At 43.1% G+C, this 18,016-nt stretch overlaps 1 protein-coding gene across 8 annotated transcripts in view; it reads left to right on the top strand.

Annotated features, from left to right (window-relative positions):
• Positions 1 to 16,777, top strand: part of SGCD (sarcoglycan delta) — a 501,599-nt gene extending 484,822 nt beyond the window's left edge. For all 8 annotated transcript variants that reach the window (XM_034778041.1, XM_034778046.1, XM_034778040.1 and 5 more), the window contains 2 exons: positions 14,592 to 14,715; positions 15,609 to 16,777. In XM_034778041.1, coding sequence (XP_034633932.1) covers positions 14,592 to 14,715; positions 15,609 to 15,782 — 298 coding nt within the window. In that variant the 3' untranslated portion in view covers positions 15,783 to 16,777. The remainder of the gene's footprint in view (positions 1 to 14,591; positions 14,716 to 15,608) is intronic.
• The last annotated feature ends 1,239 nt before the right edge of the window (positions 16,778 to 18,016 follow it).

Genomic DNA, 18,016 nt, shown 5'->3' with positions numbered 1-18,016 from the left:
TATGTGATTGGTTGTTTTTTAAAATACAAATAAAATGGAAACCCAGCTAAATCCCCATGCTGACACTTGTGCTTCTCTCACTGAGAGTTGTTCGAACTTAGTGACACCAGTTCCATTTTTTTTACATCACCTCCATAGGCAGCGGGTAAACGAGCCGTTGGGGGAGACTTCGCTCCCCTTCTGCCCGAGACCCCACCCCTCCCCTTCCAGCCCCCCCTACCCCCACACCCTCGCTCCCCCATGGCCGCCAGCCCCCCCACGTGCCCCCAGCCTGAGTTCACTGGGCAGGTGGTAGGCGGACAGTGCAGCCAGAGTGCCTCCAGCACTGGCGGGTGGGCGGTGTGGCTGGAGCGCCCTCAGCCCCAGGCAGGCCGCACGGCCGGAGCACTCCACAGCCCGGCCCCCAGCCCCGGAGTGCTGAGTCGGCAGTGCGGTGGCCTCAGGCCTTGTGTGCACTGGCCCCACCCTGCCTGCCCCAGCCTCTGGGCCACAGAAGCACAGAAAGCAGGCTGGAGGAGGCCTGCGGGCTCAGGTCATGCCAGACTGTTGGGGGAGGCACAGCCTCCTGCCTATGCTACCCACTGCCCATGGTCACCTCAGTGTGCCCCCACCCTGCCCATTAGCTGCTTTAACGGCATCATTTCACTGCCCGCTGAGAAATCACTGAATGGAGTTCTTTAGAAAGCAAAAAATGGCTTTGTTTGAATAGGGAGGTCTGGGGGAACAACATGGAGCTAGAGGAACTGGTGAACATTACACAATGTTTTCTATATTATCAGAAGTGATTGGAGCTGGAGAATAGATTTTCTTATACTTTAAAAAAACACAAAGTTTATTCAAGAGTGAGCGCATGTAAAAATAAAGCCAGGCTAGTCCTCTCGGGGTGCCTTATATACATGGTTTTTTGTATCCCTCTGTTGGCTCCATTGATCCTCAAAATCCCTCTGTTTTCTTCTCTGTTGCTTTATCTACCTTATTTTGCCATCCGATTTTTCTCTGTCTTTCCTTATTTCCACAGTAACTCCTGAGTGAAATACAATAAAGTTAAAATCTGAGAAGAATTGACAAACCCATGATATTTAACTGGGCTGATGATCAGAAAAAACAAGTTTGATTTCCCTAGCTCATAGCTACTGTTTTCAACACTGAATTGTTTTACATTTTATCAGGGTCTCTGTTTCAATACGCAGTCATAGAAGCTGCATGTGTAATTGGAAGATACCCAACTGTGACCCTGATAGGCAATTTAATGGTCTAATTCACTTGGCCTGTAAAATAGATTTTTAAAAATTATATAAGAATATTGAGATCTTTTTCTTTAACATGTTTTTGTTTTATAAAATGAATTTTGAGCTAAATTCTAACCACAATTACTCTCGGGTAACCCTTTTGTGAAGTATAGTATGGATAGCAAATGGCATGTTCTTATATGAAAAAATGTGTCCTTTAAGTTACAGAACTGATGCAGTTCAGACCCTTTGTGCAGTATAGCGAGGCTTAAGGATTAGATTTTTATCGGTAAATGTTGATAAAAGATTATTTCACTATACACACACACACTGACAAAAAATATTTCTCATCTATAAATAATCAAAATGTACATATAGGTGAAGTAAGAAAAATGCTGCTTGAGAACTTATTAGAATTTGATTTAAAGATATTTAATGTTTATTTTCACGTGATGGTGACAATTTGTGTTTTAAGAGTTATAAAACTTGAACTTTTTGAATCTCAACATCTGCTGTCATTAAATAATTGTCTGCCCTCCACTGGTAATTTCTTGCAGTTGTGAAAATTTAAATAGAGAAAAATTGAAAAAATTCTTTAAAATAGACATCTAGATTATCTGTCAAAATAATGAAAAAATAGAAATAAAATTGTGGCAAGCCTAAGTGCAGTATGGATAGCAAATGGCATTTTCTTCTGCATAACAATGAAAAGAACTGAAAAGCTGTTATAGCCTCTATAGACTTCTGATCAGAGGTAAAAAAGTGACTTCACTCCTACAGATTCATTCTTGACAAGCTTCAGAAAAGGTCCAGTGAAGTGTAAAAATTGACATTTAGCAAATAACAATTCAACCTTCATTTTCGTAAAGTTGCATGAAATAAACAACAGGCCTCTAACAAAAGATCTGGTCGCTCATGGTATTAGATGGTACTTGGCTCATTACTGAAGTTAATTAAGAGGGGGACAAAAAAATCTAAGGTCAAAACGAGTAAGATTGTTCATCCAGATTTAATTCAGTGCTATCGTTATAGACGGACTATGCAATCAATATATATACCACAGGAGTATCCCCGCTGTAAGGTCTGTAAGTGCATTTGCAGAAATAGCCATCAGGCTGTAGGCGTTTTGTCCTGCTAAATAAGCTCTTCAAATCAAGTTTTCCAATTTGCAATATGGATATCACCCCCAAACCTGTGGTACATGCACAGGCACACACAGCCCTTTTCTGGAATGGTTTTGCAGCCTACAATTTCTAAGCTTTCAGAAGAGTATTTTTTCCTTTCTGGTTTGGGTATCTCTTTGCTTCTTGTTAGTGATTTCTTATTAATTGCCATCTCTTTAAAAGTAACAAAACAGAAGAAAATTAAAAGTACAAACACTGTCCTAGAAATATTATACCCTACTTCGAAATTCTAGATCAGTGGTTTTCAACCTGTGGTCCACAGACCCCTGGGGGTCCGCAGTCTATATCTAAGGGGCCCGTAAAAGGCTGTTGTTACCATAGAACTGGTTTTCACCCAGGGTCTGCAGACTAAGATTTCCAAAGGGGTCCACACTTCCATTTGAAATTTTTTCAGGGTCCCCAAATGAAAAAAGTTTGAAAAAAATCATTGTTCTGTATCATCCACATGAAATTTTAATGTAAATGACCCTCCTCTGTGAGGCAAGGTGGGTGAGGTAATATAAAAGGTATTACCTCACCCATCTCATGTCTCTAATATCTGGGACCAACACAGCTCTAGCTACACCCTATACCTCCTCCATTGTGTCTGTCCAAATGGCAGCTAAAAATCCATGATTGTTTTCAAAAAGAGAACCTGGTTATTTGGGTCAACATTCCCTCTCCTGATGCAACAGTTCTGATGTTGAAGTCTGCATGCAGAGGGTTGTGGATAATGGCTGCTGTATTTGCAAAGCACTACACTTCTAGCATTTAATTCAGTACTTCGAAAGTACTGGATTATTTTGGTTAGAGTTTTGTGAATAACTGATTTTTCTGTAAAAATTCCGTAAAATTGGGGGGGGAAATCATTTGTGAGTGATCTGAAACAAAAAATGTTTCAATTTTTTTGGCAAAACGAAATGTCAAAAAGGTTTTATTTTGATTTTAAGCATTTTTTAAAATGTTTTATAAATAAAATTGATGGAAATTCCAAAATAAAAAGTTGAAACATTTCGTTTTGATTTTTTCCCCCCCAGCCAAAACCATGTATACAAATCGACCCGAATTTGCTGATTGTTTCAGTTGACCCAAATCTACACTTTTGGGGCAAAAAAAAAAAAGGTTTTCCCAGAAAAATGTCACCCACCAGCTCTACTTTCGGACCTTGCGTATAAATAACTCTATAAACAACCAAATTCTAGCCTGTTCAGCAAGATTACTTGACGCACTCAAACAAGGAACTGTATGACAAACATGGAAGATGCATCATGTATTCCACCATGGAAAGGGACTAGAAAGTAGTAAAGCAATAGTAGGTTGGCCCAAGTTAGCGTAATAAACCAGTCCCTGGCGATCATGTCGAGGTGCTTCCAAGTTGAAACCAGGGTATTCTGCATGATATCTTGCCATGGATGGCTCGGTCACCACAATTCACCTGTAACGAGGGCTAGCGAGTGCAATTCACCCCTACACAAAATGCTCACACCAAGCCAGCCTCAAAATAGGGTTTAAGTGGAATTTAAGTAGCACGTAATCTGTGTGTGGTGCCTTCGCACAGGGGTGAATTTCTCCCAGGTTCTAGAAGGACAAGCCCACTTGGAGGCTGCTATTTAGTGCTATCCTCACAAGTTCTCATAGCTGGGATGAAATGTGTTGCCTCCCCATTGGGTCTGCAGTACCCATTGTGATGTACTCACTTCTGCTGGTTTCAGAGTAGCAGCCGTGTTAGTCTGTATCTGTAAAAAGAACAGGAGTCCTTGTGGCACCATAGAGACTAACACATTTATTTGAGCATAAGCTTTCGTGAGCTACAGCCCACTTCATCAGATGCAAGTGGGCTGTTGCCCATGAAAGCTTATGCTCAAATAAATTTGTTAGTCTGTAATGTGCCACAAGGACTCCTGTTCTTTTCACTTCTGCTGTACCATGATACAGTTTATTGTGAATGAGGTGTCGGGGGGAGGGGGCATTTAAGAACTAGAATGTGTTGTACCCTCCTTTGTTTCCTTCCTAGCTTGACAACCATCCCACAAAAATAATACCCAGCGACAGCGGCTTCTTCCCGAATTCAGGCTGACATGGTCTCTTCCCATTTACGTTTTTTCAGTGAAAAGCTTTCCAAGTTTGATTAGCAACTTACACAAGCCCGACCTTTCTTTCTAAGATTGTGTTTGGGGTTTGGTGGGGTAACGTAGCATTTAATAAATTGATTTTCTTAATGTGTGAAATCAATGCACTCACATACCAGAAAGGGTGATTTTTTTTTTAATTTGTATTAACAAATGAACATAACAAGGTACAGTAGATAAGCTGGACAGGAAATATTCAGTGACCCTTAACCAAAATAAGTCATCGGTAAGCTAAGACAGCAGGTACCATGTGTGATTCTGAAAGCATGCGGGAAAATACAGACGCCACTGTTTTGCTACTTTAAGAACACCCAGTAACTGAAGTCAGTGGGAGCTGAGAGGGCAGAGCAGGTCATAGCATCAAGTCTTTTGATTAGCACACACACAAAATAACCGGCAGGCTGAGACCTTCCTTGACAAATTTTGGCCTGGACTACAATTTTAGTCCAAGTTAGAGACATTTGACGATAAGGAATTATAATCAGAACACTTACAGGCCCTTAACTTCTGTACAGCGGTATCAACGACGCGGCTGTGGTTTAGTTGGCAGCTATTATTGTACTTGCCATGTGTCAATGTCAGTTAGCATGTGTCAAATCTGCACGTGCCAGCAGGCCACACTTCCATTCCCAGCTCGTAGGCTCTCCAGAGCAGGGATTTCTCTTACTGTGCGTTCATGTTCTGTCACGCGGTACCTTCTGCCATTTATAACCTGGCACGTTTTTCTCTCCAAGCCCTCCCTCTCCATCCCGTGGGGAATTGCTATGGTATTTTTCATCATCTTCCTCTGCTCTCAAAACTGGTCCTTAGCTGGTGTAAAGTGACATAGCTGAGTTAAAGTCAACTGAGTTACACCAGCTGAGGTTTTGGGCCGCGAGAGTCGGCCTCCTCTCACTGCTCCAGCTGGGTCCTGTGAAATAAAGGGTCCCCAATATTTCTGATGAAACTGCAGTGCAACATGTGGCCGTTAGAGCTTTAAGACAGAAAGAATTAACACCACAGGATGGAACTAATCTATCTTTTAAACTCTCTGCTCAGGTCCATGAGGCACAGTAGGGATTCTAAACAAGACCAATGTGCAGACATTCCACTGGGCAAAGAGGAAGTGGAATTGCCATCATCCTTACATTTAAAAAAAAAATCAGTCACTCTGTGGCTCTGAAATCCCTTCCCATCCATTTGAACAGACCATCTTTTCAACCCACATCAGTATGTATCACACATCACTTTAGACTTATCTCCCAGTTTCTATGGTAATTTCCTTTCTTCCTTGATTTACAATCAAGATTTTTAATTATCCGGATGATTTTAATTTTCACATCCGTATCTTCTCTTGGTTAAACATTAATTTCATACTTTCTTTCTCGGACAATCTCTACCCTTCTGCCAGTCCTCCAGTTTACAATAAACCTAGATCTCAGTAGTTTTTCAAAGTATATCCTCCCTAGCTACATTTGGTATCTTCTGTCTGATCTTGATTAGTGTCTTTTTAGGTACAGTATATGCCTTCATGTAAACCACCCTAGAGGTTATTTAAAATTTCAAAAAAACCCTAAAGCATTTTGGACAACTTTGCATGATTACATCTTTTTCAGCAATTCCCCTAACACAGTGTATTAGTCTATCACAAGGAGGGCTGTGGAAGTAAATTCTGTACACTTCTGTTCCTGTATACTCTGCTGCTTGTAGCACTTTATGGTGGCTCTGAGTAAGTTATTGCAACATTACGGATGTGTAAACAGTGCCTAGAGGATAAAAATCATGACATGTATTTAGGTTTGGGGTCATAACATGAACTATATATAAAGAACGTCATCCCTATGGTGAGGGGTAGATGAGGCATCACTCAGAATAGGGCAGGTCTTCGTGGGTCGCCAAACTAGGTTTAATAAAAGGTTTCCTCTTTTTAAAATGAAAGCAGAGACTCTCCTGCCTAGCACAGCCAACAACGGGCTCCACCAGCTCAATAGTGCACATGGGGCGTGTTCTTGCTAGCAGGATGCGAATTCAGTCTCTGATTAGTTTAGAACCGCCCAGGCCTTAGATCAATTTCAACTAAGCATTATTCTAATCATGATTTATAACCTGTGTTATAATAGTTTATAACTGTTAACTGCCAGGCAATTACCACTTCTCTCACATATTTACTCTCTGCAGTAGTTGTTTCCCAGGTATGGACAGGAGAGTATTATTTTAACATGAGCTATGCTGGGGGAAAGTACTCTAGAAACAGTGGCTGAAATTCAAGGTAAGAAAAAAACAACATAAAATTGACTCCATCAACATTAAGCTGAAGTTAGCAAAAACAGCAGCAAATGTATAATGCTTTCTTGGGATGAAATACATTTTGCTTTTGCTTTGCATCTGCAGTGTGTGACATCTCTGTGGCGAAAGACAATGGTGAGGGAAAGAGAAAAAGAAGGTTTTAGAGTGAGATTGAAGACAATGGAGTGAGATTGACTTAGTGGCACAGAAGCAGGGGGGAGTGGTTGACATTTATGACAGATGCGGCAGCACTTACGCACAGACTGGCACCCTGCTCCACACGTACTCTGCGGAGAGTTCAGCGGTTGGGAACGGAAGGAAGGCTAAAATTAGAGGACGCTGGGGTAGGAAAGAGGGCTAGACAGGTGGGGTGAAGAGACTACAGTGAAAATGTTGAACAGAGAAATAAGCCATGATAGGCCATGTATTAGTAGGTATTGGTACATAACTCAGGTGCGGTCTGAGACATGAGGTTTCATTCCTTTTACCACCTAAGAAGTGCAGTAGGCCCCCAATCCAGCAAAGCACCTACACACATGTGTGACTTTCAGCACATGAACAGATTCATATTACTTTATCAATTCCTGGTCTCTTTCTGTTGGCTCAGTTTGGTATTTAGGTTCTGCACTGTCCCAGGACAGAAGTAGCAGAGTTTTTGTAGCCTTCCCAGTTTGAGTTAGACTTATTCATGGTTTAATTAGGCCGTGTAGCCTTTAGCATGTATTGAGAGGTAAACTAGCAAAATTCACTGGGTTTTTCCTAGAAATTAGCCAAGGATTTGCAGATTACAGATGAAAGAATTTTCATTTGCAGTCTCCTCTACAGATTACCCTCAGAATTACATGTAGCTTCAGTCAACAGTACAGAATAACCTGCTTCAGAATGCAGCTGCATCTGTGTTGTCACTTGCATAATGGATTTGCAGCATAACCGTTGGAAATTGAATGGTGATTAATACTGCCAAACAGAAGAATATGTTACAATAATATTGTTGAATGCAAAGATAATAATCTATCTTTGTTTACATCTGCAATTAATGTAGTTGAAGAAACCTTGCCTATATAAGATTTATCTCTACTAGATGAGATTACAATCGTACGTCGCTATTCATACAGTAATTGATGCATTTCATTAGAACGTAATTGAAAACAAGATTTATATCGCCATGCAAAAAGTAACATTGATAAATATTTTTATTATTAGCCATGATGTCAGCTGTGAGCTTGTAAAGTACTTACTGTGTTTGTGTTGTGCTGAGTACTGTACATCATATGCACTGGAGGTCACAATACTGTATCATGATTAGGGATAAGAAACTGCTAGCATTTCTTCCCTTATACACACCCTCTGTCAGCTTTAAAACCACCTTCTCCAGTCCCAATATCACTTACTCTTCCCCGTCTCTGTCCCCATTTAAGCTTGGGATCTTTTCTCTCTCCTCCCTTCTTTCTCTCCATCCCAAATATGTGTTACGTTTTAGTTAGTTTTGTTTTTACAAATCACCAGTGCAGATGCACTGCTAGACAGCCAGAGGCAGAAGCCAATGAAGTGGCCCAGCCCTGAGCTTCTGGGAAGTTGTGAGGTTTTCGACTGAACCAGCTGCATTTTCCATACTGGCGGGAAGCATGGGGCGTAAACCCTGCATCTAGCCTCATTTTTGCTGCAAGAGTTAGGTGGAAACTCCATAAGGATGAGTCTGTGAAGTCTTCCTCACAGTCAGTCATAGTTTGTCCCCTAGAAGGACCTCTTAACCCCCATTCCTTAGTGGGGATGCTTTTACCCGTCCTGTGCCATTACCCAGCAGAACTAAAACAATACAATTTAGAGAAAAAAAAAGACTGAAATTAACCAGCGGTTTCTTGGTGATTGAACAAAAACTAATTAACTTCTAATCTAATCTAATTAATCTAATCTCTAATCTAATCAATTGAAAAAATCTTGTGTTTTCTTTTAGGGCAAAAAATAGGTCCTTTGGAAGACAGCTCATAAGTAACAGTATCACAGGTACAAGTCATTATGAACGGGTGATCCTATTGATTGTAGTGAAACAAAGAAATCAAAAGAGAGAAACTCTCATCCTAAAATGCTGGTTCATTGCTGGCAAATGGATGTGGCTCTTCATTTATTTGCTAGCATAATTTATCAATTGTATGAGACATAAGCAAGTATAATATTAACAGTGGCTAATTTTATGCCCAGCATGAAGTCTTATTGCTGGTCAGAAGGATGCTGTAAAAAAGTAATTAGAACCATTGGAAATAATGACCCACAGCTTCAGTAATACATGGGCAAGTCTCAATCCGCAGTTTTCTCAGTTAAATTAAATTAACTCATGTTGCCACAGCACTGTATCATATGCCGATGACCTATTAAAAGTAAATTAATCCTTCTTCCATACAGAGAGCTGGGATTGTTCCTTGTGCAGAAAAGTCACATGTGGGGAACAGGAAACTGCGTTCCCACCCATGGAGTTTCTGCTGGTTCATTTCTTTTGGGGAGAGGGCTCAAAGAATGGGTCAGGGGTTGCCCCTTAACCACATGTATTCCCTAAAATTCATTCAAGTCGCATGCTAGGTCCTTCAAACACTTCCTGGATCCCCTATCCACAGTGACAGTCCTGTTTCTACAGGAGCTGGGCTCTCCCCAGAAGCTCCCTCCGATGGGGAAGGGAGAGTGCTAGTAAAATGAAGCTCTCGCTGTCACCATTATCTTTCTGGGTGATTTCCTGCTCAGATGGGTGGGGGTTTTCTGTGTGATAAGGAGGGGAAAGGTGCTGCAGGGTTGTACCCTTGAACTTCATGTCTGTCTGGAACATGCCAGATCCGAGGTCCCGCATTTCAGCAGTAACGGGGAGTCTGTGGCTCAGAGTAATGAGTAGTACCCCCCCTTTGCACTGTCAGCGAATCACAGGTACTGTATTTATCCAACACCTGCCTGCATGCCAGTACATTTTCCCCAGGCAGTAGTTACATCACGCATTCTTGTAGGGAACAGCATCCGCTGCATTAAAAGCACTGCTGGTCCGTGGTAGGGTAGCCTCCAACTGCTGCAGAAGCTGCCTTAGCATCAGCAACAAATTCTTCTTGCTCACTGAATACAGAAAGTTGCTCATAATAGTAAGTAAAGCAGCACTTCATTCGGTAGGGGATGCAGGGGATATGGGAAGAAAATAAGATCCGAGCTGCTGAAGTGATTAATGGGGCTGCTTATGATGAAGGAAATGAAGAGTAGAAATCTGGGTAAGCAATGACCGCTCCAGGAGAACGAATTTCATTGGAACTACGGAACAAACGGATATGCCGACCTCCCGCCAGTTACTGCTGGAGTTTTAAAGCAAGCCCTGGGAGAGCATTTAAAGTTTTGCTCTCGTTGATCAGCGGCTGCCCGGTGTTTCCAGCGCCAACGTAAGAAGGCTTTGCTGGGAGATGCACAACTGCCGCCACCTGTTCGTTTTTAATGCTGAGACATCTTAGCGAGAAATTGGAATGAAGGGGTTTCAGTAGCACATTTAGCACTGCCCATTAAGCATGAGTGAGACAGAGAAGGATGGAGGTCACCGATATACATGCTGACGTGCATTTCTATGTAGGCAGAGTCTGTTCCGTTTCTGCATAACAAGACCTCGACAGTACTGCTGATTAGGGTAACAGCTGTTTGCAGAAAGATTGGTGTATCCCCACGCCTATCTTCTATCCATGGCACTTACCTGGGCCCCATTACTGCAGTATCTGAGTGCATCTCACTTGTTACTGTATTTATCCTCACAACATCCCTGAGCAGCCGGGAAGCTTATCCCAGGTGGGGAATCAAGGGCTGGAATGTTTAAAGTATTTAGGCACCTAAAGATGCAGAAGGTGCTTCGTGGGATTTTCAAAGGCCCCATAGGCACCTAACTCCCACTGAAAGCCCTTGAGGAGAGGTCTTTGCCCTGTAAACCCATATGCTTTAGGGCAGGGGTTTTCATACTTTTTGTATTGTGACCCCTTTCACACAGCAAGCCTCTGACTGTGCCCCCCCCTTACAAATTAAAAATGGGGGGATTCATTTAATTTAATGGGGGCTCAGGGATGTCAGCCCCACAGAGCTGACAGTGCGCAACCCCCAGTTTGAGAACCCCTGCGTTAGGGCAAAAGCAGCTCCAGCGAAGTGGTGTCTGGGGAAAGCAGTAGAATCTCCAGGCCTGCTTCTGATCTTGCTTTTACACCAGGCTAACGGCATTCTCACGTCACACTGGTGTAAGTAGGATCAGAATCAGGCCCTCAAGAGCCCTCAGCACAAAAGAAAAAGAAAAAAAAAATAAAGGGCGTAACTGCCAGTCACTAGGATGGAAAACGTAAGAGGAAGAGCAAACAATGAAGAGCTCTAGTGTCTCTACTGCTGTAAGTGCAGGCTTACCCACAGCCTGGCAGGTTGGAATCCTACAGAAAGCTCCTGGAAAACAAATGTTGATTCTGAATGATCCGCTCATCACTAAATCATTTCCTATCATTATTAGCCTCCAAATTGGTTCTGCTCTGGGAGACTGAATAAGGTTTTAACTCAGGAAAGCAGTGTGTGTCTTAAACGAGTGCTTCAAATGAAAGTATTCTGTAAACATTACTCAGACCCCTTCTTGTGCATAAATCCCCAGCTGCCCTGCTTGGCTTTGCATAGATTTTCTGCTGCTGGTTTAAAGACAGGTGTCTGAGGGATTCATTCAGGAGATCTAAAATAAATCATACAATAAACCACCTGCAATCCTGAGTGCCAAAGATTAGTAGGGTGATTCTTTTCTCACTTCCACCAGCATAAAGTCCTCTGAGGGCAGGGTGACCAGAGAGCAAGTGTGAAAAATCGGAACGCTTTTTTTTCCAGGGGAGGGGGTATAGCTGCATATATAAAACAAAGCCCCTAATATCAGGACGGTCCCAATAATATCAAATGGGTGCGAGAGGAGAATTGGACCTAGAGACCAGAATCTAAACACAAACGTGTATTTGTAAAGCACAGTCTTCACTGAAAGAGTCACAGTTTGTATTGGCATCACTCGCATTCATTTACACAGATTTAAGGGTCTCAGATATCTTTTGCTTAAGTCTGATTTTTTAAAAAAGTTAAATGGATGTCTCTCAGTTCACGGAGCAGCTGGAATAAGATGGTCGCAGTCTCTGCTAATGATTAGGAGGACATAGGGAAATACTGTAATGAAATACCCATGGCTGACCCACGTCAGCTAACTCGGGCTTGCAGGGCCCTTTAATTGCACTGTAGACATTCAGACTCAGGCTGGAGCCTGGGCTCTGGGACTCTCCCTCGTCCCAGGGTCCCAGAGCCCGGGCACCAGCCTGAGCCTGAAAATCTACACTGCACTTAAACAGCCCCAGAGCCCCAGCACTGCGAGCCCGGGTCAGTTGACCTGGGCCAGTTGCGGGTGTTGAATTGCAGTACAGTAACTCCTCACGTAAAGTCGTCCCAGTTACCATTGTTTCGTTGTTATGTTGCTGATCAATTAGGGAACATGCTCGTTTAAAGTTGTGCAATGCTCCCTTCTAACATCTTTGGCAGCCGCCTGCTTTGTCTACTGCTTGCAGGAAGAGCAGCCCGGTGCAGCTAGGTGGTGGGGGCTTGGAACCAGGGTGGACCGGCAGCCCCCCATCAGCTCCCCACTCCCCTAAGTTCCCTGCGCAGCAGCTGCCTGCAGTTCAGCTGTGTCCCTCCCCCCCGCCATGTGCTGCTCCTGCCCTCTGCCTTGGAGCTGCTCCCCAAGACTCCTGCTTGCTGTGCGGGAGGGAGGGAAGGAAGAGGGAGGCTAATGTCAGGGTGTCCCCCTCTCCCCTGCACCCCGCTCACCCCATCTTCCATAGAGCAGGGGGGACACACCAGGGCTCAGGACGGAGGGAGCTTGCAGCAGCTGCAGTCTCAGCAAGCTGATCTAATTAACAAGGCCGTGTACGTAAAGGGGAAATGCGCATCTCTCCCTCCATTCCTGCTGCCTTGTCGAGTGAGGGCGTTAACCCTTGAGGGCTCAGCCAATTGCTAGTTCATCATTTAGCAGTAAGGGAAATATCCCACCCTCTGACTCCTCCACCTCAACCAAGCTTCACAATCATCATCACTGTGTGCCAGTATTAAATTGTTTGTTTAAAACTGTGTGTGTGTGTGTGTGTGTGTGTGTGTGTGTGTGTGTGTGTGTGTGTNTGTGTGTGTGTGTGTGTGTGTGTGTGTGTGTGTGTGTGTGTGTGTGTGTGTGTGTGTGTAGTCTTTTGTCTGGTGAAAAAAATATCCCTGGAACCTAACCCCCACATTTACATTAATTCTTATGGGGAAATTGGATTCACTTAACATCGTTTTGCTTAAAGTCGCATTTCTCAGGAACAGAACTACACCGTTACGTGAGGAGTTACTGTGTAGACAGACCCATAGTAACTGCCTTAGGGCAGCATAGCAGGGAGCACGAGAGTAGAAAGAACCTGTGGAAAAGCAGACCAGCCTGTTGGGAAGAAGGAGCAGCTGTTTTTCTGCAGACCTGCCCATGGCAGCGTCTCCTTGTTAACAGCAGTGCTTGTCGGGGGGGGCTCCACAGGGCTTTGGGGTGAATCAGAGCTAGGGGACAGCCATTTTGGGTTGCTTTTTCCCTGGCACAGCAGCAGCGTTAATGTCTGTGCCTTCACGCCCGCTTGGGGAGGCAGGTGAAACTAATAGCAAGAAGACTGCTGAGCCTATGGCTTCACTGACAAAAGAGGTGTATTTGTACTGTAGATAACTAACCCATGGTAGCTATCACAGTATAAACGCAGTTCAGACAACGCTCTTTAGTTTTACTGGGAGACGCTAGGCAAGGTCCGCCACAGGCTCAGGGTGGGCAGGGGTAGTGCCGACCTCGCCTAGCTCTCTGACCGAACACTGGGATTTTACAGTGAGATAACTAGCACCGGTTTGTTAGCTTGCTGTAAAAAATACACCTTTGCATCAATGGAGACAGAGCCTTAGTGAGCCATGCAGCCTAAGGAGCAGGAGAGGGGCCCCCCCACCACAGTTCTCCAGAGAGCCTGGAGCACCATGCAAGACTGAAGTGTATGCCCTGTACCCATTGTGCCAGGCAGCTGATCCCCTTTTGAGATCAGAATGCTTCTGAACCTGCAGGAGCTTTCATCGATTGAGCGGTTAAAGCACTAGGCCTGCCCATCCCTGTGGGGTTTTGACAAGTGGGGACAAGCAGCCCTTAATCTCTTCCTAGCTCCGAACAGGTGAACTTTCCTCAAGGGTTTTCATTTCAAGGACCTCCTGAGTTCTAATCCTTGTTCACCGCCTCGGGCAAGTCATTTAGACCTTTCTACTGCAGTATTCCCATTACTTAAATAAACCTAACACTTCCCTGCCTCACAGAGATGTCACGAGGATTGGCTTGATCATGTTTGTGTGGTGATTTGAGGATGCAAAGTCCTATGGAAATGATAAGTATTAGAATTACAACGTTTTGCTATTATGCCCAGGGTGTGGTATTGATTATTTAACAGATGTCTGAACTTGTGAGAACAGCGAGCAAACTGATCGGCCTGGGAAGCTGAGTTTCCGGTGCCTTGCACCTTGTTCCTTCATCTACATCTGGGCAAAGTAGGTGGGAAATGCTACCAGATTAGAATGGTAACGTTTCATACCCACTTTGTACATGGAGTCTTACCACTAACTTCAATGGGCTTTGGCTCGGGCCCTCAATGAGTACCTAAGGTGCAAGGCATTGGGGAACCGAGTGGGGTGAGAAGAAACGCTCAGATTGAACATCAAAGTGCAGCTAATGATATAATCCCATCTTGACTGCATTACAGACTCGAGTCACCCACCCGCTCTTTGGTGATGGAGGCTCCAAAGGGAATCGAAATTAACGCAGAGGCCGGCAACATGGAAGCCACATGCAGGACGGAGCTGAGGCTGGAATCAAAAGATGGAGAGGTAGGAAATGGGAAAGGAACCCTAAACCAAAACCAACCTGCAGATTTATAACTGCTTCATCCACTTAGCAACCCCCTTTCAAACAGTGGTTTAAAAACAATGGTGAAGCTGGCCCAGATACGCTAGCAGTGACTGAACACATCGTGTGCAAACTAGATTCCCTCCATGGAGAATACTCAGCTGATTCATTATTTTTAAAGTGCTTGGATAATAGCATCTGTTGTACAAGGAGATTTATGCAGCTGTAAAATGGCACTATACTCCTAAATTCTCTGTTTGGCTGTCAGTTTAAAATGAGATTTACTTGGCTAACATCATTCAATCTTAGATCATGAATTTTGCAATGAGAGGAGCTTAATTCACCTGTATAGGTCTGCAAAGCTTTTGTAACTGGCTGTTTTGATTTTTGAGGGAATAGTGTCAGGAAAAGTTAGACGGCTACATCAGTTAACTACCAGAAGGAAAAAAGAGGGTTAAAAAATGGGGAAAACCTAGAATTGGGTGGAAGTTTTCAGATTAATAGTTTATTTTCCCAAAAAAATGCACTTTTGGGTAAATTGAAACTGCAAAATCAGGTTGAACTTGGCAAATAGTTTTGGCCCCGAAAAAAAGGAAAATATTTTTGAAAGAGCTGAAACATTTTGTTTCAACATTTTCTAAATGAAACATTTCAACTTCTCATTTTGAAATGATGTTTCATTTTAAAGTTAGCTGGATTTATTTTTAAAAATGTGTAATTACAGCTGCCACTGCTTCCCCTCTGGACCCATTTGCATGAAAAATTCTATTGCTCGCCTCTCAGTTTTGCAATGAAAGTTATTAATTTAGCAATTAAAGATTACAACCCATTACTAATTCTCTCTCTGTCTCTCTCTCCCCACACCTCACTTCAGATCACGCTGAATGCTGCAAATATCAGACTACCTAGATTGCCTCGAGCATCCCACTCCTCTACTGGATCCAGGCAAAAAATCTACGAGCTGTGTGTGTGTTCCAATGGGAGGTTATTCCTGTCTCAGGCAGGAGCTAGTTCCACCTGCCAGATAAACACAAGCATCTGTTCTTAAGAGACGGTTCGCAGCAGGCATTGCAGGCAGCACAAAGGCCCCGTTCTGGTCTCACAGATAGCAGCTGCCAACTATTTTTGCTAGAACCCAGAAAGCCTATCAAAGACTTTTTTGTGTGTGTGCGCGTGTGTGAATATATATATATGAATATATATATATAAAAAGATATATATATCCTCTGTGTAAAATGATGTTTCAGTACAATGAATCCCAGGGTGACCCTATTACATTCTGTTAAATTGGACTCACTACTCTCTGAACCCTTTTGTATTAATATAGTCTAATGGCCCTCCCTTATTACTCACCGTCTCCTCATAGCAATGGGAACAATGTCTGATTCAGTACATGAACTGACGTACTCCTGGCATCATGCAAGAGGAGAACAACAACTCTGATCATTTTTGCACCATTAAAAATCAGTGGCAACAGAATGGCCAGCAAGGCAGAGCAAATGGCCTCGAGAACTCCAAGACGCCTGTCACTAAATTACACTCTCTTTTAAATCTAAAGTAGAGCAGCCTAATTGGGAGACTCTACACTGCCCACCGGGAAAACTGGGTTTGATTCCCAGTGCTGGTCTCCCACCACTTAGCCTTGGGAAGCAGGGAATATAGGCCCCAATCCTGTTCTCGGTGGAGTAAATGGCAAAACTCCCATTGACTTAAGTGGTGCTGGATCAGGCCCAGAGAAGGTAGAGAATAGCATGCACCATTCAGCTGTGAAGCACCCTGCCAGTGAAGGGGCGATGTTTAATGGGCTCTGAAGGGAACCCCTTTCAGTCCTCCTGGGCAGATAGAGGTATAAAAGATCAGGGAATTTGACATGTACGTGGGGATCACTGCCTCTGGGAGAAAAATCAAATTCAGGCTAATTCTGTTTTCCTGGGGTTTACAATAGTGATCCCTGTTTGTGTAACTCACATTTTATTACGTTACTTTGCATCAACAGAAAAACTAACTGTGTGAATGCCACATCCCCCGTTAAAAAAAAAAAAAGCTTTGATTAAAAAAAAAAAGGCGAGAGAAAAATTGTTGCAATTACAAAAATACCAGGTCTACATAGCCATCAAGTTCTAGTTCACCTTAGAGAAGGGGTCGGCGACGTTCGGGTGCTTACCCTGGCGAGCCGCGTGCCAAACGTTGCCAACCCCTGCCTTAGAGCATTCAGTCCTACACTATAGGAGTAATTCTGCTTTTAAAATAAACCACCTCTCTCTCTCTCTCTCTCACTCTCACACACACACACAGTCTGAGAGACAGTGAAACTCGCACAAAAGAGAAGTATTATCCAAATTCTCTGCAGGGATTTTTTTTTTTTTAAACAGGGAGGACAGTCTGAGGTCACTCACTTTTTATGGAAATTGCAAATATCAGAGATGCTGATTATGAAAGAGGACTTTTAAAAAATGTTTTATAAAGATCATGACCAAATAAGGTCATGGAAAAGTAAGGCTTTGGGCTCTGGGTCATGTTGAACTTGAACCCAAATAACTCAGTATTTGAATCTGGTTTTCATGAGTGGGGGGTTTTCCCTCCATGAGGCATTTATGGGAAATGAAAAATGTGAGATCTGATCTTGTCACACTGTTTCCATTATCCAAAAATGGGAATACCATGAGCAGTGTGGAGATCTCATAGTTACTGGGTTTCAACTCCATCAATGGCTCCCCCAGTCATTTAAGAAGCCTGTGAAAAACATGTATAGTAAATTTTTCAAAAGTGCCTAAGTCCTATTAACTTTCAATGAGACCTGGGTTGCTAAGGCATTTAAGTGCTTTTGAAAACTTTACCCCTATACAAATACTCAAACCTGTGCATACCTCTGGTAATACTGAAAATACATTGATTTCACCCAAACAATTTTCCAGATTAAATATCACAAAACCCAAATGTTTAGAGCCAGTTTGGCCAATTTCTACATGAGTCACTTGTATTTTCTTGGGGGCTCGAGAGTGCCAGGTTTCTGGGTTTTTTAAATGCACATATAGGGCATAATCCAAAACTAGATGAAGTCAATGAAAAGACTCCCATTGACTTGTATGGAACTTGGATCAGGCTGTTAGAAAAATAACCTATCCCACATCGGTCCTTCTGGTTGTTTTGCTCGCTAACAAAGCACACTTGAGGACACCCATAAAATTTTACACTTGACGGAGGTTGAAAATTATTAGTTCTACAATTTTCTTAGTGTTGCAGTTAGGTTAATTGTCAAGTTCAAACTATTTGTTAATTAAT

The sequence above is a fragment of the Trachemys scripta genome, chromosome 8 (genome assembly GCF_013100865.1).
Source record: "Trachemys scripta elegans isolate TJP31775 chromosome 8, CAS_Tse_1.0, whole genome shotgun sequence".
NCBI lineage: Eukaryota > Metazoa > Chordata > Testudines > Emydidae > Trachemys > Trachemys scripta.
This window is presented reverse-complemented; position numbering and strand designations above follow the sequence as displayed.